At 40.3% G+C, this 24,411-nt stretch overlaps 2 protein-coding genes across 5 annotated transcripts; one reads left to right on the top strand and one right to left on the bottom strand.

Annotated features, from left to right (window-relative positions):
- Positions 1 to 132: 132 nt before the first annotated feature.
- On the top strand, positions 133 to 19,302 carry ABRAXAS1 (abraxas 1, BRCA1 A complex subunit). Of its 3 annotated transcripts, XM_027544926.1 has the most exons (10): positions 145 to 257; positions 636 to 769; positions 3,802 to 3,892; positions 5,540 to 5,576; positions 8,253 to 8,319; positions 10,466 to 10,659; positions 11,530 to 11,649; positions 12,623 to 12,707; positions 16,051 to 16,165; positions 16,538 to 17,260. In XM_027544926.1, the coding sequence occupies exons 2-10, from the start codon at positions 644 to 646 to the stop codon at positions 16,972 to 16,974; spliced, it is 1,272 nt and encodes a 423-aa protein (XP_027400727.1). In that variant the 5' UTR covers positions 145 to 257; positions 636 to 643; the 3' UTR covers positions 16,975 to 17,260. The 3 variants fall into 3 exon arrangements, with proteins under 3 accessions (XP_027400728.1, XP_027400727.1, XP_027400729.1); XM_027544927.1 differs by lacking the exon at positions 636 to 769 and having other exon boundaries at positions 133 to 257; positions 16,538 to 19,302; XM_027544928.1 differs by lacking the exons at positions 145 to 257; positions 636 to 769; positions 3,802 to 3,892; positions 5,540 to 5,576 and adding an exon at positions 7,986 to 8,136.
- On the bottom strand, positions 6,924 to 24,389 carry MRPS18C (mitochondrial ribosomal protein S18C). 2 transcript variants are annotated; one of them, XM_027544930.1, is made up of 6 exons: positions 24,249 to 24,389; positions 23,448 to 23,500; positions 21,180 to 21,263; positions 20,154 to 20,211; positions 19,593 to 19,652; positions 6,924 to 7,286 (listed from the first exon to the last, which is right to left on the bottom strand). In XM_027544930.1, the coding sequence occupies exons 1-6, from the start codon at positions 24,346 to 24,348 to the stop codon at positions 7,282 to 7,284; spliced, it is 360 nt and encodes a 119-aa protein (XP_027400731.1). In that variant the 5' UTR covers positions 24,349 to 24,389; the 3' UTR covers positions 6,924 to 7,281. The 2 variants fall into 2 exon arrangements, with proteins under 2 accessions (XP_027400731.1, XP_027400730.1); XM_027544929.1 differs by lacking the exon at positions 6,924 to 7,286 and adding an exon at positions 19,392 to 19,508.
- Between the last annotated feature and the right edge of the window lie 22 nt (positions 24,390 to 24,411).

Below are 24,411 nucleotides of genomic sequence, written 5' to 3'. Positions count from 1 at the left end.
CTAGTTACAACCTCTTCGCCGCGGCCTCCCCACCAGAGGGCGCCCGAGCGTCGCCTGCCGGCCCGCTGCACCGCGGAGCGCGCCGTGGCCAGTGCGCAGGCGCAGGCCCGCCTCCTCACTCGGCCCCGCCCACTCCCCGCCCCCTGGGGCCGCACGGCGGCGACGGAAGCATGGAGGGCGAGAGCACGACGGCGGTGGTCTCAGGATTTGTGCTCGGCGCGCTCGCCTTCCAGCACCTCAACACCGACTCGGACACGGTGAGCCGAGGGCTGGGGCGGGATCCGGCGTCGCCTCGGAAGGGCCCTCCCAACCCCCTGCGCTTGGGCGACCTCCGGGCCGCCGCTGCTCGGGTCCAGCCCGTGGGCTCCCCGCCGCCGACGCCCAGGCTCTCTGCCGTCGGAGCTGCCTTCTCTCGCTCCCGAGAGGTCCTAGAGATGCCAGATGCCTTCACTAGGGTCAGCTGCCCTCTCGCAACCAGTGCGTTTCCGTGCCTTGCTCGCTCCCGTGTCTGTTGGGAGTCCCCTTTTCTTGTCGAAGTCGGTCGTGAAGGAATAGAAAGTTCACACAGCGTTCCCCCCGCGGCTCGGAACGTTGCGGGTTAACTTGCTTCTCGCTCCCGATCGTGGTTTTCGCAGACAACTCGATGTTTCCCTTGCGGAGCCGCAGCTGGGCACGTTTGCTCAGATGGATGGCTTGTAAAGGGAAGATGGATGATCCACCGGTGGCTATTTTGGCGTCAGTCTTAGTACGCGGAGAAGATGTATATCGGGTATCTGACTTATTTGCATTTGTGTCAAATTTATTAAGCTATAGCCTCAGCTTTCGCTTATAAACATTTAAGTATAACCTCCAATATTAAATATTTAAATGCTGATTTCACACTTTGCCTAGGTTGAAAATCTCTAGATAAAGTTAAGTAGTGAAGTAGTTTGGTTTTTTTTTTTTTAGTAGAGCCTATTTTTAAAACTTTTATATTTATGAAACTAAAAACCACTGTAAAACTTTGAGCCCGAGAAGTAGTGTCATAGAGACTAAGTGCTTTGTGTTAGTCGTTCACAAAGAGTCGTTAGTGGTGTCCGACTCTCTGCGACCCTATGGGCTGTATAGCCTGCCAGGCTCCTCTGTCCTTGGTATTCTCCAGGCAAGAATACTGAAGTGGGTTGCTATTCCCTTCTCCAGGGGATCTTACTGACCCAGGAATCGAACCTAGGCCTCCTGCATTGCAGGCAGATTCTTGGCCGTCTGAGCCACCAAGGAGGTGTTTAGTAACTTGCTAATAGGGTTTAGAGAATATCCTACTATTCTGAGCCTTGTGATTTCCGCTAAATTTTGTGTCTTTCATTTTGTAATAAAGGCTTGTCTTTTCCAAAATAGTTTTTTGGCACAATCCTAAAAATCACTTCATGGAAGATAGATGGGGAAACAGTGGAAACAGTGTCAGACTTTATTTTTGGGGGCTCCAAAATCACTGCAGATGGTGATTGCCATGAAATTAAAAGACGCTTACTCCTTGGAGGGAAAGTTATGACCAACCTAGATAGCATATTGAAAAGCAGAGATATTACTTTGCCAACAAAGGTCCATCTAGGCAAGGCTATGGTTTTTCCTGTGGTCATGTATGGATGTGAGAGTTGGACTGTGAAGAAAGCTGAGTGCCAAAGAATTGATGTTTTGAACTATGGTGTTGGAGAAGACTCTTGGAGAGTCCCTTGGACTCCAAGGAGATCCAGCCAGTCCATCCTAAAGGAGATCGTCCTGGGTGTTCATTGGAAGGACTGATGCTGAAGCTGAAACTCCAATACTTTGGCCACCTCATGTCAAGAGTTGACTCATTGGAAAAGACCCTGATGCTGGGAGGGATTGGGGGCAGGAGAAGGGGAGGACAGAGGGTGAGATGGCTGAATGGCATCACCAACTCAATGGACGTGAGTTTGAGTGAACTCTAGGAGTTGGTGATGGACAGGGAGGCCTGGTGTGCTGCGATTCATGGGGTCGCAAAGAGTCAGACATGACTGAGTGACTTAACTAACTCATAAGGTTGGAATTGATAGCTTTCATGTATGCAAATTTCAGAGAAGGCAATGGCACCCCATTCCAGTACTCTTGCCTGGAAAATCCCATGGATGGAGGAACCTGGAAGGCTGCAGTCCATGGGGTCGCTGAGGGTCGGACACGACTGAGCGACTTCACTTTCACTTTCCACTTTCATGCATTGGAGAAGGAAATGGCAACCCACTCCAGTGTTCTTGCCTGGAGAATCCCAGGGACGGGGGAGCCTGGTAGGCTGCCATCTATGGGGTCACAGAGAGTCGGACACGACTGAAGTGACTTAGCCTAGCCTAGCCTATGTATGCAAATTTAAATTACATTGTAGCTTAACACCTAGCATAGAGCAAATATATGATGATTTAAAATACGTGTGGTTGTGGAAATTATCTTCAAATATGTTAGTGTAAATATAAACAGAATGGGTCTAATCCTGTGTAGCTTAAAGGATTAGCATTTGCAAAGTACCATACTGTTAGGGCTTTGCTTCTCAGATCTTTTTCCTAAAGCCTTTAAAAGGTGGTTTTCTGGGTAGTTGTATTGTCTTCTGCTGTCTCTTTTCCAGGGCTTTGCCTAGAACACTAGAGGGTAGAGTTCTGGATTGTTCCTGTTTGATTCTAATGAAGACTCACATTGTGGAAACATTGCTTTGCGTTCCTCTAATGAATTTTTAAAAGTAGTCTTAACTGACTATAAAGATTAAAAATTCATTGTTAAGCACATTTTGTCTCTAAATGTACCAAGAGAAATAATTGAATTCTCTGAAATTCACAGAAGTCACTGCTGTTGTGGCAAAATCCCTACATCTTAAAAAGAACCAGGCTCTTCTTTTATAAAGTAGACTCTGATATTTCCAAATCATTAATTATGAGCACAGTTCTTAATACTAAAAAGCCCATCCTGTGTCATTTCATAGCACAGAAGCCACCACTGTCTCTCAGAAGCCCGTGCCATTGATGCCCACGGTCATTTGGGATGGTCGATTATTGGCACTGTTCCTTCTACCTATGATGATTTCCTTATAGATGGGTGGTGGATTAGTCGCTAAGTTGTGTCCAACTCTTGCGACCCCATGGACTGTAGCCCACCTGGCTCCTCTGTCCATGGGATTTCCCAGGCAAGAATACTTGAGCCGGTTGCCTTTTTCCTTCTCCAGGGAATCTTCCCAACCCAGGGATCAAACCCATGTCTCTGGCATTGGCAGGCAGACTCTTTGTAAGCTTTCCTTACAAATGGAGCTTCCCTGGTGGATCAGCCAGTAAAGGATCCACCTGCAATGCGGGAGATCTGGGTTCGATCCCTAGGTTGGGAAGATCTCCTGGAGAAGGAAACAGCTACCCACTTCAGTATCCTGTCCTGAAGAATTCAGACAGAGGAGCCTGGTGGGCTACAGTCCATGGGGTCGCAAAGTGTCAGATGCAGCTGGTCAGACACAGCTGAGCGACTTTCACTTACAAATGGGAGTCTTCTTTTTAAGGCTAACTGTGCTGCTCCTCCTTCCTCAAACATTGTGCTCTCATTTCTGGCTTTAAGCCTTTTGTGCTTCCAAGAGTGCTCAAGTCACGTGGTATTTACAGTCTCTTCTACCCACGTTTTCCCATGTAAACTGGAGTGCACCTGGTCTTTTGAGTATGCCCCAGTTGGTAGCACACACTTGTACATGTTGTAAAAGTCTTGGGAAATACCGGTGAATTAAGTGACTGAATGGTAATCCTATTGGTGTTTTCCATATACTGCTTATTCTTATCCTCCTAGGAAGGTTTTCTCCTCGGGGAAGTGAAAGGTGAAGCCAAGAACAGCATCACTGATTCCCAGATGGATGATGTTGAAGTTATTTATACAATTGGTGAGTCACTTATTTCTGTGTCTTCCTATTTTGATAGTTTATGCTGAAAGGGATCAGCATAAGTTACTTTTAAGTTGTTAAGGAATAGATAAGAATTTTTAAAGGCAAATTTTAAAACAATATATCACACTCATTTCTTAAAGTTATGGCTATACCCTAAAGCAAAAAACAGTGTGAGACATAGGAAGCAGATTAAGATTACTGTCGGGAGAAAAGGATGAAACATAGTTCCTGCATATATGTAAGTGGCAGGAAGATGGTCCAGCAAAAGAAGGAACGAATAAGCAAGACCAAGAGAAAAAAGGTAAAGCAGGTGGGAGTAAAACGTAAAATGGTGCAGAAAATTTGGAAGATGAGAACTAAAAAAACTTAGTGGTTAAATAACTGAAGTGTTAGTCACTCAGTCCTCTTTGTAACCTCCTGGATTGTAGCCCACCAGACTCCTCTGTCCATGGGATTTCCCAGGCAAGAATACTGGAGTGGGTTGCCATTCCATTCTCCAGGGGATCTTCCCGACCCAGGGATCGAACTGAGGTCCCCTGCACTGCAGGCAGATTCTGTACTGTCTGAGCCACCAGGGAAGCCCAAAGGTTGGGCCTTATCACCATTAGGTATTATCAGATCTTTCAGTCTTTGCCAGTTTGATAAGTGAAAAAAGTACAACCTGCAGATATTTACTTGAAAGATTCTTCTACAGCAGTTTGGTGTTGGGTTTTCTCATATAGATGAAGACTCACTAATCAAACTGATGTTTTTGAAGTGACTAAGGAAATTTCGGGTAGTTTGGCTAGGATCTCCCCGAGGAGAAGACCTGTCACAGGAACTGTCTGAGAGTTGGGTAATGAGTGTTAACAGTGATCCTGTAAAGGCTGTCTGACAAACACAGAAAGACGGGGTGCCTAGAAGAGCTTGTATTGTCTTGATGACTTTCTGTGTGATCATATGTGAGTCTTTTCGCTCTTTTCACTGTTCCCTACTGAATCTTGAGGGATCTGAAAGTTTGGAATGATAGAGGAAACACCATATTCATCTTGATACTTCTTACATGAATTGCTTCCTATGTGATCTGTAATGCTGTCTCATATGATAGAATTTAATGTTTGCACAGCATCTGCAACTACCAGAATTTAGATGTTTTTAGATGTAGTATTTCTACAGACAGGAGAATAAAATTCACCTCTTAAGAGATGTTGAACATTTTTTCTCTAGTCTACAATTAACACTGACAAATCCTTTATGAAACAATCAGTTGGAAAAACAGATAATTCCTTTAACAACTGCTTTTATCAGTTGGGTAAAATTGGAGCATAACTGTTTCAGAACTCAGTGAATATAGTGACTATGACTTTGTCTTTTGTGTAGCCATTGTTAAACCTAGTTAGAAAGAACATAGCATTTTAGTCACGAGTGAGGCTCTGGGTTGAAATTCTGGCTCCACCAGTGGCTTGGGTAAACCATCTCTCTGCCTGTTGTCTCATCTTTAAAATGGAAGGAATAATTACATCTATCACATGGGTTTGTGGTCAGGATTAAATGAGATAACAGTAACATAAATCCTGGCATGGAATGCTTGATATACTTGATATACGTTATTCAAGTGATCATTAATGTAATCATAACTAAACATTCTTTGTTTTTTCCCCCCAGACATTCAGAAATACATTTCATGCTATCAGCTTTTTAGGTGAGTAGTAAGAGCAAGTCAGAAATCCATTGTGAAAACTATTATCTGCAAGTGAATCTTTATAACTAACAAAGTATCTTAGTTACAAGTTATACATGGTGGTACAGATGAAGATAAAGACTTTTAAAATACCTGATACTTCACCTCTTCATTTCGGCCCTGTCTAATAGTTCTTTCTCTGTGTTTATCTGCTTCGTTCAGTTGGTCCTCACTGCCTCTCCCAGGCACCAGTTTACCTTGAGAATTGCTTTTCCTTCTCCCACCCATCACCTCATCACATACTGTAAACTCAGTGACACACTCTCGTGCATCAGCAGCAGCCCTTTTTTCCTATCTTTTTATTCCGGTTTATTTTATCATCTGTTGCCTCACTTCTGTTTTTTTATTGTTACCTTTTGTCTATTAACTGGTTAGGTTCTTTATCTAACCTGCTTCCTGTTGTTTTTCAAGGGTAGAAACCTACACTATTAACCTACAGATAGTAGTAGTACTCTTAGCCCTGATAGGCTGTGATATTGTTAAAAACTTTTCATTGAGGTTTATAATACATAGAAAAGTACACAAATCAGTGAACTTCCATACAGTAAGCAACCATAACCATAAAACAATATGGTGTGGTTCTGGTGAAATAGCTTTATGGTTTATGTAAATGGTATGTGAATGTCTTAGAGTCACATTGTATGCACCATTTCCGAGGTTGTGTGAGAGTTGTGGTGGAGCAGAGTGTTAAGGAGGCTTAGTGTGGTCTTAAACTGCTGTACTAGAAAGGGGCACAGTTCCTCTGTGCTGCCTAATATACAATGGGTATGAGAAAATACCTTTTGAATGAGGGATTCTTGGTGGAGATTCATAAAGAGTACTTTCTTGAGGAACTCTGGGGCAGGAATGGATTAAGGAGGGAGAATAAAAAAAAATAAGTCATTCAGTATCTCCTGGCAACCACTTTGCATAATTAGACCAGCTTTTAATAGAGTCTTAGAGCTGAGGACGCCGTCTGGTCCAGTGATAAGGCAGCCATGCCTCAGCCTTTTAGGTTTACAGAATTGTGGGGCAGGGGACGGAATAACTAACTGGTCAGCAGTAGGGCAAAACTAGAAGAATCCAGATTTCTTAAGTCCTAATCCTACAGCATGCTGTCCTGTTTCTCTCTCGTTTTAAATGATACAGGTGCACGTATTAAAATCCGTCTTTCAATACCATACTTCATGGAATCCGAGCTGGATGAGCCTTAGTACTCAGTTTTGTATTCTAATACGCAAGGTGGCAAACTGTGGCCCCATGACCTGTTTTTATGTGGCCCTCAATAAATAACATGTTTTTTAAGAGTTAAAATGACTGACAAATATGTAACAGAGACCATTTCACAAAGCCTAAGATATTTACTTTTCTGGCTTTTACAGCAAAAGTTTCTCAACACTGCTTTGATACATTGTTTCTTAATGTTTTCTACTGAAATATACTGATTCTCTCACCTCAGAAATCTGGAAAACAGCCCATTGAAGCCTAAAACTCAAAGTCACTAAAAAAAATAAAGCAGTTTAACTTGAATTCTACTGCACAATGTATTTCTATTAAAAAAAGCCCCGTTTCCCAAAAGCTTCACATAAATTGGTGCTTGCACAGAAGATGTACTGGGTTGTCCTGCTGTTTCTTTTACACTCTGGTATGTTGCCTTGTTCCCCAGTTTGAGAAGCTCAGAAGTGGATCATCCTAGAAAAAACACAGGAATAAACTCTTGCATTTAGATTTTTCATGTTGGAATGAATAGGTGAGATGAAAGAGTCTGTTCAGTGAGTTGAACTGTTCCCCTTTAGAGGTAGAACACTTTATTTTGTCTATTTTGTAAGTTAAAAAGAAAAAGAATATTGCCTATTAGGATATATTTTTTCACTTTCATGTAGCTGAATTTTTTCAGTGTGCAGATTAGAGTTACCAGTAAAAGCCTATTACAGTGAATAGTATTTGTCAGGAATTTGGCATAACAGATACCTCATCATCGAAAAGAATATTGTTGATCTTGGAAGTTAAAAAGGAGGAAAATATTTGCCAGCCCTGGAGGGGAAAGAAAGCTGGAAGTCAATGCTTTAGAATCTTGTAGAAATACTTTTCACTTCTCCCTACATTTCCTATCTATATTTAACATTCCAGCTACAGAACAGAGATCACTAAACTAATACCTATCCCCTCCCTGACTCCCCCAAAAATCAACCAGCTCCTAAAGCACTTCTCTTAATTTAAGTATAGCTTTTGGAATTAGCAATGAATAAATTGTTTTCTTTTTGTTTTGCTTCATTACACATTCTTTTGTATGTGTCATTATTGTAAAAAAAAGTTTTAGTATGTAAATTGTGAACTAGCTATGTGAACTTAAAAACACCTGTATTTAATGGATAGTTTGTTTTGTTTTAGGTTAAAAAAAATGTGGTGCCCATACTTATGCCTTGAAGTTTCTCCATTCCTTTTCCTTTTTAATTGCTTATGGACCACATATTTCTACCACTTTTAAGTCTGTTCATTTGAGAACTTTTTCTCCTATTTATTTTAGAACTTCATCTAACAGGTAAGTAAGTCTATGAATGTTGGGTTGTTGGGCTAGGAGTAACTAAAATTAAAAGTGCCAATAAAATCATCATATTTTTAGTTTATTTCAAATGCCTTTAATTTTGTCTTTTACAGCTTTTATAATTCTTCTGGTGAAGTAAATGAGCAGGCGCTGAAGAAAATATTATCAAATGTCAAGAAGGTATTCCCTGATTTACCCTTTCTCTTTTTGTATTATATGTATTATTTTAAGCTCCTGAAAATGTGTAATACTTTGACAGAACTTTCAAGCAGCATTTGTCTTCACAAAGTTTTCTGTAAAGCAGGTAAGGAAAGACTTGTTCTTTCCAGAAATTCAGAGGGGTTTCTCTGAAAGCAAAGCTCCTGCTGCTGCTGCTGCTAAGTCACGTCAGTCGTGTCCGACTCTGTGCGACCCCATAGACGGCAGCCCACCAGACTCCCCCATCCCTGGGATTCTCCAGGCAAGAACACTGGAGTGGGTTGCCATTTCCTTCTCTAATGCATGAAAGTGAAAAGTGAAAGCGAAGTCGCTCAGTCATGTCCAGTCCTCAGCGACCCCATGGACTGCAGCCTTCCAGGCTCCTCTGTCTGTGGGATTTTCCAGGCAAGAGTACTGGAGTGGGGTGCCATTGCCTTCTCCGGAAAGCAAAGCTAGTCACTAAGAATCTTCATCTTGTTCTCTCCTTCTCCTGGCTGTTGTGGCTTACATAGTGTCTCCCTTCTCTCCATCTCCACCTTGCCCCTTCCCACACCACTTATCACTAGGGACTTACTCCACTGCCGTCCTTTGCCATGGCTACAGTTAGTTTCTCCTGTTGCAGGTATGGTTTCCCACACAGCACCTAATCTGGATCCTCCCCAGCCTGCTTGGTGTTCAGTTAAAACTTGTTGAATTTTTGTCCAAAGACAGCATTTTTTCTTAATACTTATTTCCCCTTAAAACTTCTCCATCTCTTAGTCGAGAATAAAAGTAGATTTAGTAAAAGAAGTTTCTTTCCAAAACCATCCCTGTTGAAAGTGCTTGAGCTTTTCCTCCAATTTTATTTGGGTATTTAAAAATGTACTTGTAACTAGCTAGGACATGGAGGAACCCTAGATGTCCATCAACAGATGAATGGATAAAGCAGCTGTGATACATATATACAGTGCAGTATTATTCAGCCATAAAAACGAATGCATTTGAGTCAGGATGAACCTAGAACCTATGATACAGAATGACGTAAGTCAGAAAGAGAAAAACAAATATCACATGTTAATGCATATATATGGAATCTAGAAAGATGGTACGGATGAACCTATTTGCAGGGCTGCAGTGGAGACACAGACATAGAGAACAGACTAATGGACACGGAGGTGAGGGGAGGAAAGAGAGGGTAGGATGAATGGAGACAGTCACATGGAAACATACACTGCCGTACTGAAAATAGATAACCAATGGGAATTTGCTGTATGACTCTGCAAACTCATACCCAGGCTCTGTAACAACCTAGAGGGGTGGGATGGGGTGGGAGGTGGGAGGGAGCTTCAAGAGAGAGGGGGTATATGTGTAACTGTGGCTGATTGATGTTGATGTATGGCAGAAAACAGCACAATATTGTAAAGCAATTAGCCTTCAATTAAAAATAAATTTTTTAAAATGTACTTGTAAAAATGTTTTAGTTTTAAAATAAAAGTAATTTTATTTTCCTCAATTTAAACATGCAAACATTAAAATTAGTTGTTGAAACTGTCAGAGATCTCCAAAGTGGTTGTTTTTCTCTTAGTACTAAGTTTCCAGTAAATGTGATTTTCTCCAGTTTGAAGAAAAAGGTTTAGTGATACTAACAACACATTTGTTTAGCGTGTTATAATTTACAGAACCCTTTCATATGATCTTAATCTTGCAACAAAGTCTGATAACATGCCTGTTGTATAAATTTCAGTTAAAAGCTATTGGCTTCAGTTTACTTCCTTAGCAAACCAAAGATCCAGACAGGAAGTTAATTGGTTTTCATTGACATTTTCTTCATTTAAATTTTGTCTAAAGATTAAGATTTAAGATAGAAAATGCCATAAGAGAACTAGAGGAAGTTAAGAATTTTTCCTTTAATCCATATTGAATAAAATTGTAGTGCTGTTAACTGAATGGGAAGTAATTTAACTGCAAGTCAGTTTGCACACTATATATAAGGTTAAAGCAATATTAAATGTATGTTTTGATTATTTAGGCCTCAAATCTTGCTGAATGTTAAGCCATTTTCAAGATTGTCAGTTTCATTACTTATGACAGTAAAACAGATAATAATTGTAACCATGAAGGTATACACCTGATATACTATTTCTTTCAGGATGTGGTTGGTTGGTACAAATTGCGACGTCATTCAGACCAGATCATGACATTTAGAGAGAGACTGCTTCACAGAAACTTACAGCAGCATCTTTCAAGCCGGGAACTTGTTTTTCTGTTATTAACACCAAGTATAATAACAGAAAGCTGCTCTACTCATCGACTGGAGCATGCCTTATATAAACCTCAGAAAGGGTAAATGTTGACCAGTTACTGGCTATTTTCAGATAAGAAAAAAATGTGCTTAGTATTTTCATTGTACTTTTTATGGCTTACTGTTCTCGTATATTGGCATTAGATTGTCACTGTAATTCTTTTTGGTCTGTTTTAACATTGGTTCTTTATAGATGGGAAAATGAAGTTCAGATAAGGAAATTAGAAGTCCAGTATGGCAACCCACACCAGTATTCTTGTCTGGAGAATCCCATGGACAGAGGAGCCTGGTGGGCTGCAGTCCCTGGGGTCATAAGAGTTGGACATGACTTAGCAACTAAACAACAGTGGAATGATGCTTGCATTCCTGACACTGAGAATTTGCTGTTATCTGCCATAAGGTGGAAAAAATATGCATGCTTTAGGTATCAGTTGCTAAGGAATATAATGTAGAACTGAAGCCTGTGTACCTGAGCAGTTTTTCTCTTAACCTCTGCCAGGAAACAAGTGTTTCTTGTTGATCCACCAAAATGAGTTAATAGGACTCTCCACAGGAAATACAGACAGCATTTTCATAGAGTATGAAAATGAAGTTCAGAGAGTACCAATGAAGAGTAATTCTATCGTTCATGAAAGATAGGATGAATCGCAGTGGTAATACCTTCTTTTCACATGTGGTGATCAGTTAAAATAGCCATTAAAGTATTTTTTCACACAATAATCTTACACTATGCACATCTCAATTTTTAAAAGCTATTTGCCTTAAATCAATAATTTTTTCTTGCGTAAATAGTAAGGAATGGGGTTTTTGTTTGTGTTTTAATCTTATAGGAAAAGGTAGTCTATACTAATAACTAGATGCTAGCTTTTCACTTTATTTTAACTTTATTTTAAAAATGTTTATTTCTTCAGACTTTTTCATAGGATACCTTTAGTGGTGGCCAATCTGGGTATGTCCGAACAGCTGGGTTATAAAACTACATCTGGTTCCTGTACGTCTGCTGGTTTCAGTCGAGCAGTAAAAACACACAGGTGAGATTCCTCAACTGTTTTCCCAACTCAACTGCTTTCCCACTAAACTCCTATTCATTTTTTGAAGTTAATTTTTTATTACACAAGGAATAAAAATAAAAGGAAAACTGACTAATGGCCACATTACTCAAGTTTACTTAAGTAAACGACTTCTCTGTATTTCCTTCCAGCATCTGTCCATTTGTCAAATACGAAAGGGGGTGGTAGTGTACAGCCTACATATTATGACATATTTACTCTTAGAATAAGGAGCTAGCCTCAAAATAATAATTTTCTAAGGCAGCAGTTCAGATTATAAAGGCAAAAAAATTAGATTGTATATTAAAAAAAAAATGAGGCTTTAGTCAAGACTCACACTGTGGAGCTGTTAAGTTTTGTGAGCAGTAAGGGGATAATGAATGTCAGAAATCACAACACTGGTACTGTAGGGTACTTCCTAAATGTAAATTTTATGAGACTCATGAACTCGATTTTATTTATGTTTGTGTTCCCACAGTGCTTAACAGTGCCTTATTGAAATTGAATACCGTGTTTCATTGATTTTAAGACACAAAGTTTTATATTTATCTCAGTTGGGAGTTTTATAAAACATGCCTTAGAATTGTTTTTCTTTTATAATGTTGCTTTTTTCAATCCATGATGCCTTGAACTTAGTAAGATAACTGACTGATGGCATTGCCAAGACAGATCCGTCCTCTACCCTTCTCCTTCAGTCTTTATCTACTTTCACTTAACCTCTCCTTTGAGTCCTGGAAATAGTATTTAGGAGGCTAAAAAGTTTGCTGAGGTGAAGATAGATGAACTAGGTTTTCTGGTTGGTTTTATTGTATACAATAGGTTAACAAAATTGTGGTCCCTGCAAAGCCAATAAAAACAATCTTCTATTGTTCCTCAACTACAAAGAAGTTTTTTTATTGTATTATTAAAATCAGTTATGTACATTTGCCTGGAAGAAATGGTAATTTTTTTATAGCTCTGAATTTTTTAAAGAAGATGGATCTTTAAAGGAGGTGCAGAAGATAAATGAAATGTATACTTCTTTACAAGATGAATTAAAGGTAAGTTAAACATTTAAAGGTCTCTTATAGAACAGACTTGTGGACACAGTGGGGGAAGGAGAGGGGTGGGACGAATTGACAAAGTAGCACTCAAATACACACATTACCATATGTAAAACAGATGGCTAGTGGGAAGTTGCTATCTAACAGGGAGCTCAACCCAGTGCTCTGGGAGAACCTAGAGGGGCAGGATGGGGGTGGAGAGGTGGGAGGGAGATTCAAGAGGGAAGGGACATGCATGTACTTACGGCCGATTCACGTTGTTGTATGGCAGAAACCAACACAACATTGTAAACCAATTAATTATCCTCCAATTAAAAAATGTTAAAAATCTCTTACAGAGTTCATATCACATTGATCACTGAATATATACTCAGGGACAGCTTCATGGTTGCCTAGACATAAGTTTTTGTATTAGTTTAGGTTCATTAATGAAGACCACCATCTCAGTGATCGACAGAAATACTGTGTCTTGGCTGCATCTCTGCTTCTGTTCTAAATGTCATCTTCATTCTGGGGTCCAGCCCTTATGTGGGACATGTTCATCTCATGACAAAGGGAAAAGAGCAGTAAAACTGGTGGAAATTCACAGCAGCTCTTAGAACTTCTGCTCAGAGCTGGCATATCACCTACCTCCACTCACATTTTACTGGCCAGAGGATGCCATGGTGGTAGGCAGGGATATATGACCCTTTTACAGGATAAAAAGAGAAGCAAATATTTGAGAACAAAACAGTCTGCCACAGTACTGAGTTGTCTCACTGTGTCCACTCAGGTCCCTTGAGAAGTAGACATCAACATGGGCATTGAGACATGCAGGTGGTTTGTTAGACCTTTGAAGAATAAAGGGGAGAGCCCAAGAGTGGCAGGGAGACTTGCCATGTTAAGTCTAACACCTGAGAGAGGAGACAGGGGAAGGAGGATGAGGGGGTAGGAAGAGCTGTGGACTACATGGCTAGAAAAACTTGAGCCAGATGATGCAGTCTGAGCAAAGGTGTCCTATAGGAATAGACTCTCATATCCTCACTGTGCTCAGTCATTGGCTAAGAGAGGCCCAGGGGGAGCATGAGCTAAGTGCACACAGCAGCAGAACTAAAAGGATAGCAGCAGGAGCCATCGGTCAGCTCTCATAAATAGAGAAGCGTCAGGAGTCTTACCACTGTAACTGCACTGTTTGCACTTGGTCACATTCTTGTTCTCCCCTAACACACACACCTGCATACTGTGCACAGGGACGGGACACAGAAATTTGTACCATGATTTTTATTTGATGTATCATTCATTTATCATATTTTAGTTCCTTTTAATAGTATATTTCTTAGAGTGGTATATTAGAACTCTTACATTAAAAGTACCAACTTGGGCTAATTTAGGGAATGGAGAGGTCTGTGAGAGGAAGAGACGACAGGTCACTGAGCCTAGGAAGCAACTAGAACCAGGAGCTCGAATGCCATCTGGACTTCCTGTGTCTGCACGCTGGTTTCCTTCATAGTCTCTGTGGATCTTGTTTACTTACCCACTGGCTGACCAGAAAGCAGCTAACCTATAGCTTCTGCATTTAGATCTCTTCTGCTTGAGAGATTAGGACTTGCCAGTTGGCTGTTGTAGTATTTCTGCTTGGGTCAGGTTGGTGAAAGGTTACTAGTGAACTTTTAGGGCAGGGTGTGTAAGTTCATGAGAAATAGGCTGGGTAGAAGTGTCCTAAAGTATGCACTAAAACAGGCTTCAGTTCAGTTCAGTTCAGTCGCTCAGTCATGTCCAACTCTTTGCAACCCCATGAATCGAAGCATGCCAGGCCTCCCTGTCCATCACCAACTCCTGGAGTTCACTCAAACTCACGTCCATCGAGTCAGTGATGCCATCCAGCCATCTCATCTTTTGTCATCCCCTTCTCTTCCTGCCCCCAATCCCTCCCAGCATCAGAATCTTTTCCAATGAGTCAACTCTTTGCATGAGGTGGCCAGAGTACTAGAGTTTCAGCTTTAGTATCATTCCTTCCAAAGAAATCTCAGGGCTGATCTCCTTCAGAATGGACTGGTTGGATCTCCTTGCAGTCCAGGGAACTCTCAAGAGTCTTCTCCAGCACAACAGTTCAAAAGCATCAATTCTTCAGCACTCAGCTTTCTTCACAGTCCAACTCTCACATCCATACATGACCACTGGAAAAACCATAGCCTTGACTAGATGGACCTTTGTTGGCAATGTCTCTGCTTTTGAATATGCTATCTAGGTTGGTCATAACTTTTCTTCCAAGGAGTAAGCGTCTTTTAATTTCATGGCCAAGGAGTAAGCGTCTTTTAATTTCATGGCTGCAATCACCATCTGCAGTGATTTTGGAGCCCCCCCCCAAAAAAAGTCTGACACTGTTTCCACATCTATTTCCCATGAAGTGATGGGACCAGATGCCATGATCTTCGTTTTCTGAATGTTGAATTTTAAGCCAACTTTTTCACTCTCCTCTTTCACCTTCATCAAGAGGCTTTTTAGTTCCTCTTCACTTTCTGCCATAAGGGTGGTGTCATCTGCATATCTGAGGTGATTGATATTTCTCTCGGAAATCTTGATTCCAGCTTGTGTTTCTTCCAGCCCAGCGTTTCTCATGATGTACTCTGCATATAAGTTAAATAAGCAGGGTGATAATATACAGCCTTGATGTACTCCTTTTCCTATTTGGAACCAGTCTGTTGTTCCATGTCCAGTTCTAACTGTTGCTTCCTGACCTGCATACAGATTTCTCAAGAGGCAGGTCAGGTGGTCTGGTATTCCCATCTCTTTCAGAATTTTCCAGTTTATTGTGATCCACACAGTCAAAGGCTTTGGCATAGTCAATAAAGCAGAAATAGATGTTTTTCTGGAACTCTCTTGCTTACTACACTATAATTGGAAATTAGTTGTTTTTGATCTGATACTGAGAACCATCATCATATATAAATGTTTCTTATCTATATTCCCAAAATGAAATCACTGAGTCAAATGACACATTAAGACCATTCTGCATTTCAAAAATAGTTTTACAGGAATTAAAATCATCAGTTTTATTTTGTAATTGTCAATTTACTTTTTTTCATACTTATTGTTAGTTTCTTAATGTTACGTTTGCAGTAACTATGCATCTCAAAATAATTTGTTTCAAAGCAAGTTAAATATCTTTTGTGTATTATCTAGGAAGTAACTTGAATGATAAAACTGTATAAGTGGGAACTTATTCCTTCAGAAAACTGCAAAATAAAATGTTAAAGAGAAATAATCGATGTTATATACCATGAAGGATTTTGTATTGTTTGTGAACCTAGACTGTAGTAACAATTTGGAACTTTGGCTGTGCCCTTATTTTATTCTGCAGAGTATATGTGAAAAAGTAGAACACAGTGAGAGAGCTGTAGAAAAACTACTAAATGATGTAAACAGATTAAAAGGAGAAATTAAAAAAAGAAAACAAGCACAGATGCAAGCAACACGTAAGTAAAAAGTTCACGTTATCACTACTATCTTTGCTTCAAAGGAAAATTCTCCCTGATTGAATTATGGATGAGGTGACTGCACTAAATGATGAACTTGCCACCTGAGGATTAAAAATAACTTATATTAATACTCTTAAATCCCACCCAACAAAGAACATGGTGCTACTGTAGCTATGCTATCTTGATATTAAGAAATATAACTTTAATTTCCTGTTAGGATAGTGTGACATACAAATTTGGGATTATCATTTTTCTTAATTTAGGTAATCTGGTAGAATTCTTTAAAGTCGTTTTGACTTTACTTATAAATAAATACAAGAGCTTTGTAGTACAGATCCCGTATGCTGAACTGTTTGTTTCCTTGTTTAGGAGAGAAGAATGTCCAAAAAGACCCTCAGGAGAACATTTTGCTTTGTCAAGCTTTACGGACCTTTTTTCCGGATTGTGAACTTCTTCATTCATGTGTTATCTCCTTGAAAAATAGGCGCATTTCTGGAAGTAGCTGTACTACCACCCACCCTCTCAGTGGGGTCGACAATCTAACCCTAATGGTGGAATACACAGACTTTCCTGAAGCTAGTCCAGCTCGTAGTGCCCTGCTGGTGACCAAGAGGAAAGCCTCAGACACGGATGATGGGTGGCAGTTCAAGAAGTCACGGCTGGGAGGGATACAGAACAGACCCTCTAAAACAGATACCAATAGTAGTAACCAAGAACAAGCATCCACAGTGAGCAGCCCAGAAACAGATGAAGAGATTGAGAGAATGAAGGGTTCTGGTGAATATCCACAGTCTCCTACCTTCTGATTCTTTTGGGCCCAAAGGAGATTTTTGATTAGCTGAAGGGGAAAGCCAAATGTTTGTTTGTTTGTTTGTTTGTTTTACTGTGTTCAGCTCTTTGCAGTAACACATAGGGAAGTTCTAGTGCATTTATTTTATAAAATACTTTAAATTGAATCAGTCCAGAATTTGAGTACAGAACAAGCCTGGTAATGCAGTGTGTTTGGATCAGCACTTGTTCAGTTAGGTGAAAAAGCCCATTAGGTGGGACTCAAATGATACATATAAATAAATATGGATGATGTCTATCAGAGATTTCATTTTAACATAAAGCAGAAGTATATATTCATTTGTCAAACTTTTATAGGGCCAGGAACATTTTAATGGATGTATTGGAATTCCTGGGCTTCCCTGGTGGCTCAAATGATAAAGAATGTGCCTGCAGTACAAGAGACCTGGGTTCAGTCCCTGGGTTGGGAAGATCCCCTGGAGAAGGGAAGAGTACCCATTCTAGTATTCTTGCCTGGAGAATTACATGCACAGAGAAGCCTGGCATTCTCCAGTCCATGGGGTCACAAAGAATTGAACACAACTGAGCAACTAACACTATTGGAGTTCCTATGTAAATCACACCCATTACTTATGTAAGTCCCAGTTTTAGATTCTTGAACGAAATTTGCAAAGCAGCCTAAGTACAAAATGCTACTAGGGTTTTTCATTTCCCATTCCCAATCTTATTTGTCTTAACCATACCTGATTTGACTTTCTTAAAGCTAGTTGTCTTTAATCAGGTCTCAAAGCATTTTAGTTGGTTTTCATTTTAATAATAACTTCTTTTTAATGCTTGTATTCATCAGTACAAAAACAGAACTGACACAGGTCTGGGAACAAAAAAAAATCTTGGTAATACAGATCTCAACAAATAAAAGAGAGTTGTAGGCTTCTTTGTGGTTTTTAAAGAGGATGTAAAGCCCGTGTTCGAGAAGGCAGTGGCACCCCACTCCAGTACTCTTGCCTGGAAAATCCCATGGATGGAGGAGCCTGGTAGGCTGCAGTCCATGGGGTCGCTAAGAGTCGGGCACGACTGAGCGACTTCACTTTCATGCATTGGAGAAGGAAATGGCAGCCCACTCCAGTGTTCTTGCCTGGAGAATCCCAGGGACGGCGGAGCCTGGTGGGTTGCCATCTATGGGGTCGCACAGAGTCGGACACGACTGAAGTGACTTAGCAGCAGCAGCAAAGCCCCTGTTCAGTGAGTTGGTTAGTGGAGGTTGGTTAAGAGCACTCTTATGGTTTGGTTTTTGTATGTCTTTTCTGTAACAGAATTTCCCATGAAGACATATCACATGAAGCCTTCATGTTTTACTCTCTGGCTGAAATGCTGAACCCACACATTGACCATTGCTCTTCCATCAGTGACTCCTAAGTGATGGTTTTTCTATATTAGCTATGAATGTGCTGTCATCTTTTATTTATGTGCTAACATACATTAGTTGCTGTGGGGTGTTTATGGAATCCACATAGTACCTGGGATGATGTGTGCAAATCATGAGTTGCTGGGTTTGCTTTACTGGTTACATAAGAAGCGCAGGACAGAGGAAATAGGGTTCTGTCTGAACCCTAATTTTAAAATAAGCTTGATGTCCCATCCTTCAGGGAATGAAAAGGAGAAAAAGAATGCTTGTAAGACATTTTTTTCTCATTATTCTCTGTCATTTGGGGATTTGTTTGTATTACTGGAATGAGACATAGCACAGATGCCTATGGATCGGCTTATTTAGAGGACACTTCTAGTTTATGATAGACTAGTCCAGAGCTGAGTGTTGGGTCCTGTGATGGACTGCACCACTGTCCATCCCCAAGTGACATCTCTGCAGAGAGAAGACGCCTGGTCCTACTCAGGCTTATCTGCTTGTTAGGAAATCTTAACAATTTCAAACCTACACCCTGTCCTGTGGGATTTGTCCATGACGTAAGCATTCCACTGTCCTGCACCCATACTCTACAATCCTGTTTACAACACGGAGTCTGGGCATAAAGTCAAGTCCAGTGCAAGTCAGCCCTGCCGTGTGTGACATCGCATTGTCTGCAGTCTGTTGTATGAACTGTCTGGGGGGCCAGATTTAAGTGAAGACCCCACAGTAACAATTTTTTAAGTGTATGTGTATGTTAAATGTAACAAGTGTTAACATTTTAAAATATATGTGTATGTAAATGTGACAAGTATTAACATTTTAAATAATCTGTTTTACCTAGTGAACATTCTGATATGAAGAGGAAGCTTCCCTCCTGAAACGCTTTCCTCATTATTCCAAATTACTATAAGAATTAAAAACTTAATACTTTATAGTTTGACAAGATTTAGCCTGTTAGTTTTTCTACTCAGTGGTTATTAAATCTTATAGTTTAAGTAGTTTGAGCCAGTATTAGCACCACACAACCACTTACTGCAAAATACATTTATTGATGATAACTTCATATAATTTACTCCCTATATCTGATGTTACAAACTTTAGGGTCTTTGAGATAGGCAGGATCCTTGTATGTAACTGGCATAAACCCTGTGAAGAGAGAATGAAAGTTCTTCACAAAAGACAATGAGGAAAATCTTGTTTAGCATAATTCAGCTTTTCAGATGCTCTTACCCAATATTTGAGCTCTCTTAATTGCTTTTGTGATTTCTCTTTGTTTCTTCCCACAAAGACCTATAAAAGAAAATACTTTCTTATTCATAAAAAAATACCAATATTCAAAATGCATGACAATTAATGTCACAGAAGGACTGGAAAACTGTATAGAGCCTGAGAGTAAGTATCTTGGGCTTTGTGGGCCACACAGTCTCTGTCATCATCAATTCTGCTCTTGTAGCTCAGAAATTGTGGAAACTTAGCCATTTAGCAAGTGGCAGATCTGATTTGGCCTGCAGGCAGTAGGCCCCTGGTTTAAATGAGAGCCTGAGGATGACTACAACGTCTTCCCAAACAGCAAAGCCCGAGTTCTCTACATGTTGTCACCCTGTAGTTAACTGAGTATAAGAAGATATGCAAAATAATTACCCTTTTGGCCTCAGACGAGACTTTCTCAAAGTACCCATAGTTTTTGGTCTAATAGTAATTTGTGGCAATATTTGAAAATCTGCCAGTTTTTTTTTTGAATAACAGGAGTAGACATCTACATTTAAGTTGCTGTAATAGAAAACAAAATACCTGTTATGTGCCTTCCATAAATGCATCCAGTAAATGGAGAAATAAACTGGGATAAAAGCTGGTTTGAGGTATATTTGGAAAGGAAAAACATTTTATGTTAATACACTTGTTATTCAACCTTGTATAAATTTCAAAACACAAAACTTATATCACCTTCAAGCTATAAAAGGCTGATTAATAAATTTTAGACAAACTTCAAAAATATGAATAAAAACACTGAACTATGTTCATTCTATTTAAAATAACCAAAGTAATTGTGAAAATTAACATCTCTTCCTCAGTGTGTCAAAAAAAAGTCTATACAACAGATTAATGAGCATGTTCTTTCAGTGCTAAAACTGTTTTCTTCACTTTTCCACAGATAACTTTTCTAAACCACTGCTGCTTACAACAAGGTACAGAACATTCCATCTGTCGTGATAGACTATCCCATAATATCAGACTACAGTGAGGTCTTCAAGATGTACAGGTGTATCAGGCCATTTGCTGCTACTTCTGTTTGATTAATCCTAACACTTGCATTTTACAGTTTCTTGGGCTTTCTCCCACCAAAGAAGCTATCACTGTATACTACTGTCAGTACACTTAACTCCGACACCATCTCCTCCCCCACATTTGCCACTTTTAATCTGCTGAGCGCTCGACCACAGATAAAATGAATTCAAAATAGCGATACTGGTGGTGAGGTAAGATATCAACTTCAACACAGGAGCTTTTCCCTAACTACTCAACCCCACCGACTGAGAATCACTGCCACAGGGAGCTACTGTTCAGAGGTTTGGGGCGAAGAAAAAACAAGACACACTGAGATGATTAAGAGTCAATGAAGGACAGCCCAGAGGTTCCGATTTGAATAAAACAGATGCCTTATCCACGCAAGTATAACCAGATTTGAAGTTACAAAGCTGCTGAAACAGTCACCCCTACACAAAGCCTATTATAAAAACTGACCTGCTTCTCTACTGTATTAATAAAAGAGCAAAAGTCCCAAATCAAGTATCACAGTGAAGTAAAACCAGATCTCACCTGTACATTCTTATAATCTACACGTTTTTCACACAAGATACATTTTTTCAGAGGCTCCTTGTAAGGATTTTCCATTGGAATAGGCTAGCATAAAGGAAAAAAAACAAAAATCTGAAAATGTTTTTTGTGTTAACTTTGAATCAAAATAATCTTAGGGTACCACATTTAAATCTCTCCAAGGGATTAGTTGTACCTTTCTTACTGTTAAAATGAATAAATAACAACAGTTTGGCTTACAAAAGAAAAGCAGTTATTTCTGAAAAAGACCATTTTAAAGTTTGAGAGTATTCATATATATTTTGTACAAGTATCTTGTTTTAGTTTGGCGAAGGAGGGATTAATTGACTGAGGACAATTCTGTGAAAAATACAATCTGGGGGGGAAAGGGTTTATCGGAGGCAAAAAAATCTTCAATAAGTGATTAAAAATGCTTTGCCCAGATTGTTAGGTGACTAAAAATCCTTATACTTAAGAAAAACAGCACAACAGATAACATATGCAATTCTTAAACTAGTATAGTATCTCTAAATCCATCCCTATATTTCTCTAGATGTTTTACTGATTATTTTTGTGTTACAAAAAGACAATGCCTCCATGTGTGTGCTAAGTTACTGCAATCATGTCCAACTCTTTGTGACCCATGGACTGTAGTCTGCAGGGCTCCTCTGCCCATGGGATTCTCCACGCAAGAATACTGGAGTGGGTTGCCATGTCCTCCTCCAGCGGGTCTTCCTGACCCAGGGATGGAACCCACATCTCTCTCTGTCTCCTGCACTGGCCGGCGGGTTCTTTGCCTCTGTCACCGCCTGGGAGGCCCAGTATGCCCACAGCCTACTGTAATACTACAAGTTTATTCTTTTACTGCAATTTTATAGTAGTGTAAAATTGTTTTATAACAATTTAAAACAGTCCCAGGCTGTTTTATAAGTTTGTGTCAGCCTTTTTGGTTTTTCTTTGTTCACTACTGCTTCTAAAGCTTCCATCACAAAGCCTCAGTCCTAAAATCACTTTAGGTGTCTCCAGTATACAGATTCTGAATCTAGAAATGGCTTTGAAGTCTTGAACCCCTGTAGTTGTATGCAAAACTTCAAATAAATGGGGCTTTGTGCCTTTTTCTGAGGAACCCTTAGCTTTCATGAGTCTCACTGGGATTTAAGGACCCAAAGAGAAGCTCTAGTAATTTCATTTACTCTCTTAACTATGGTGTGAATTAGATGACCAAGATGGATGCTCAAAGGGACTAGAGGAGTTCCTTCGTTTCTTCCAATTCCTCAAATGTTCCTAATTCAACTTACATTCAACTCACGTGTAATGACTATCCCTTCTCTATGTGTTTAATGTGGTCTGCTGCTGCTAAGTCGCTTCAGTCGTGTCTGACTCTGTGACCCCATAGACGGCAGCCCACCAGGCTCCCCCATCCCTGGGATTCTCCAGGCAAGAATACTGGAGTGGGTTGCCATTTCCTTCTCCTTTATGTGGTCTGCTGCTGCTGCTAAGTCACTGCAGTCGTGTCCGACTCTGTGCGACCCCATAGATGGCAGCCCACCAGGCTTCCCCGTCCCTGGCATTCTCCAGGCAAGAATACTGGAGTGGGTTGCCATTTCCTTCTCCAGTGCATGAAAGTGAAAAGTGAAAGTGAAGTTGCTCAGTTGTGTCCGACTGTAGCGACCCCATGGACTGCAGCCTACCAGGCTCCTCCGTCCATGGGATTTTCCAGGCAAAAGTACTGGAGTGGGGTGCCATTGCCTTCTCCCTTACGTGGTCTAACTAGTATCAAATTGTCTTTGTATGTAGCAAGAAAAGCTATACGGCCTAAATCCAATGCTACTACTTGAAATCCATAAAAAAACATACATCTACAGTTTAGAAGAAACTATTTAACGTCCTGACATAAACCTTTAATGACTAAGATAAAAATAGAATTGAATTTGAAATGAGGACAGGGAGTCAAGGTATGGGTAAAGTTTGTAGAACCCCTTTGTTGGGCTTCCTGCAAGTACAGCATGCATCACAACTACCTTTATAAATTCCCAAAGCACGTATCTAGAAAGGAAAATACGGTGTTACAGAAGTCATGCTTCTTGCTAAGAATCTAGGAATTCTCTTACTTCAAAGTTCACTTAAGTGACTACTCATCAATAAATTACAATTTTCAAACTCAGATTAATTATCATCTTTGTCCTTCAGCTGAACTCTATTCAAACAGCTAAGACATAATCTGGTCTTAGTTGCAAATGCCTTATTAAAAGGAAGAAGAAAAATTCTTACCAGGTCCTCACTGCTGGTTACCTGTTTACATTGTGAACAACTTCTCCACAGCACTGCAATTAAACAGAAACAGCAACAAACTTTTTGTTAGCTCAGCAGCTGAGGAAAGATTGTGTTTCTGTTGAGGCAAGATGCACTAAGGGACACAATGTAAAAGGTTTATATCATTATTACTAACAAAGTAAAATAAAGGGCCTTTAGGTTTGAGACAGTGGTAGACTTAGGATAAAAATGTTTTCTGGGGCGTTGGGAAAACGGCATATATACCCCTAGCCATACAACCTCTCACCTGTTCTTGAAATTTATTTTCCCTTCTCTCCGTGGGTAAACACAGATTTTAATGCAAACTGAAAGGCATTGTCATGCCAAAGGGAGAGTGAAAACAGACTCTACAAAAAAAAGCACAAAGCAGATAAAAGTGCAGAAGTGATATATTCCGTGGCCTATGTCACAATTTCGCCCTGATCTGGGGCTCTCGGATATCTGCGATTTGCTGCTAGGTGACTCTGAAAATGCTCCTTCCTTACTAAGTCTACCTGAAGATCTTGGGCAAGTCCTTGCCTCTTTTTGGGAATCGCTCCTCGTACGTTAAAACACTGTACTGGACGACATCTCGTGCCCTCTTCAGCTTTAAAATACTAGTCATTTAAATACGGGCCATTACTGATGCCCACTTCTATTGGCGAAACAATCGCCTAAACACCAGCGTCCTTTAGCTAACAGCGACGACTCCAACGACCTAACTAGACCTAAACCAACCGCTGCAGTGCTACAGAAGAGCATAGGATATGGAGACTTTACCTGCACGAGTCCCGGAATTTGTGAGGCAGACAAAAGCCGTTGGGAAACGCGTAAACTTTCTCTTCCCTAGCCCACCGCAAAGACCTAGCACAGCAGCCATGGTTCCTTGCTCCTCCCCTTCCTTTCCTGTTTCCAAAAACGTCCTGACAAGTCCCTTCCGGTG

The sequence above is a fragment of the Bos indicus x Bos taurus genome, chromosome 6 (assembly GCF_003369695.1).
Source record: "Bos indicus x Bos taurus breed Angus x Brahman F1 hybrid chromosome 6, Bos_hybrid_MaternalHap_v2.0, whole genome shotgun sequence".
Lineage (NCBI taxonomy): Eukaryota > Metazoa > Chordata > Mammalia > Artiodactyla > Bovidae > Bos > Bos indicus x Bos taurus.
The sequence above is the reverse complement of the archived record's forward strand: the minus strand, read 5'-3'. Positions and strand labels throughout refer to the sequence as shown.

Excerpts from the sequence above, each read along its gene's own strand:
- MRPS18C (XM_027544929.1), bottom strand. The coding sequence starts at position 24,348 with ATGGCTGCTGTGCTAGGTCTTTGCGGTGGGCTAGGGAAGAGAAAGTTT. Across the intron at positions 23,501-24,248 it reads AAATTCCGGGACTCGTGCAG|TGCTGTGGAGAAGTTGTTCA; the intron begins GTAAAGTCTCCA and ends GTTTAATTGCAG. Across the intron at positions 19,509-19,592 it reads TAAGAGAGCTCAAATATTGG|GGTTTATGCCAGTTACATAC; the intron begins GTAAGAGCATCT and ends CTCTCTTCACAG.
- ABRAXAS1 (XM_027544926.1), top strand. The coding sequence starts at position 644 with ATGTTTCCCTTGCGGAGCCGCAGCTGGGCACGTTTGCTCAGATGGATG. Across the intron at positions 5,577-8,252 it reads TCATGCTATCAGCTTTTTAG|CTTTTATAATTCTTCTGGTG; the intron begins GTGAGTAGTAAG and ends TGTCTTTTACAG. Across the intron at positions 16,166-16,537 it reads AGCACAGATGCAAGCAACAC|GAGAGAAGAATGTCCAAAAA; the intron begins GTAAGTAAAAAG and ends TTCCTTGTTTAG.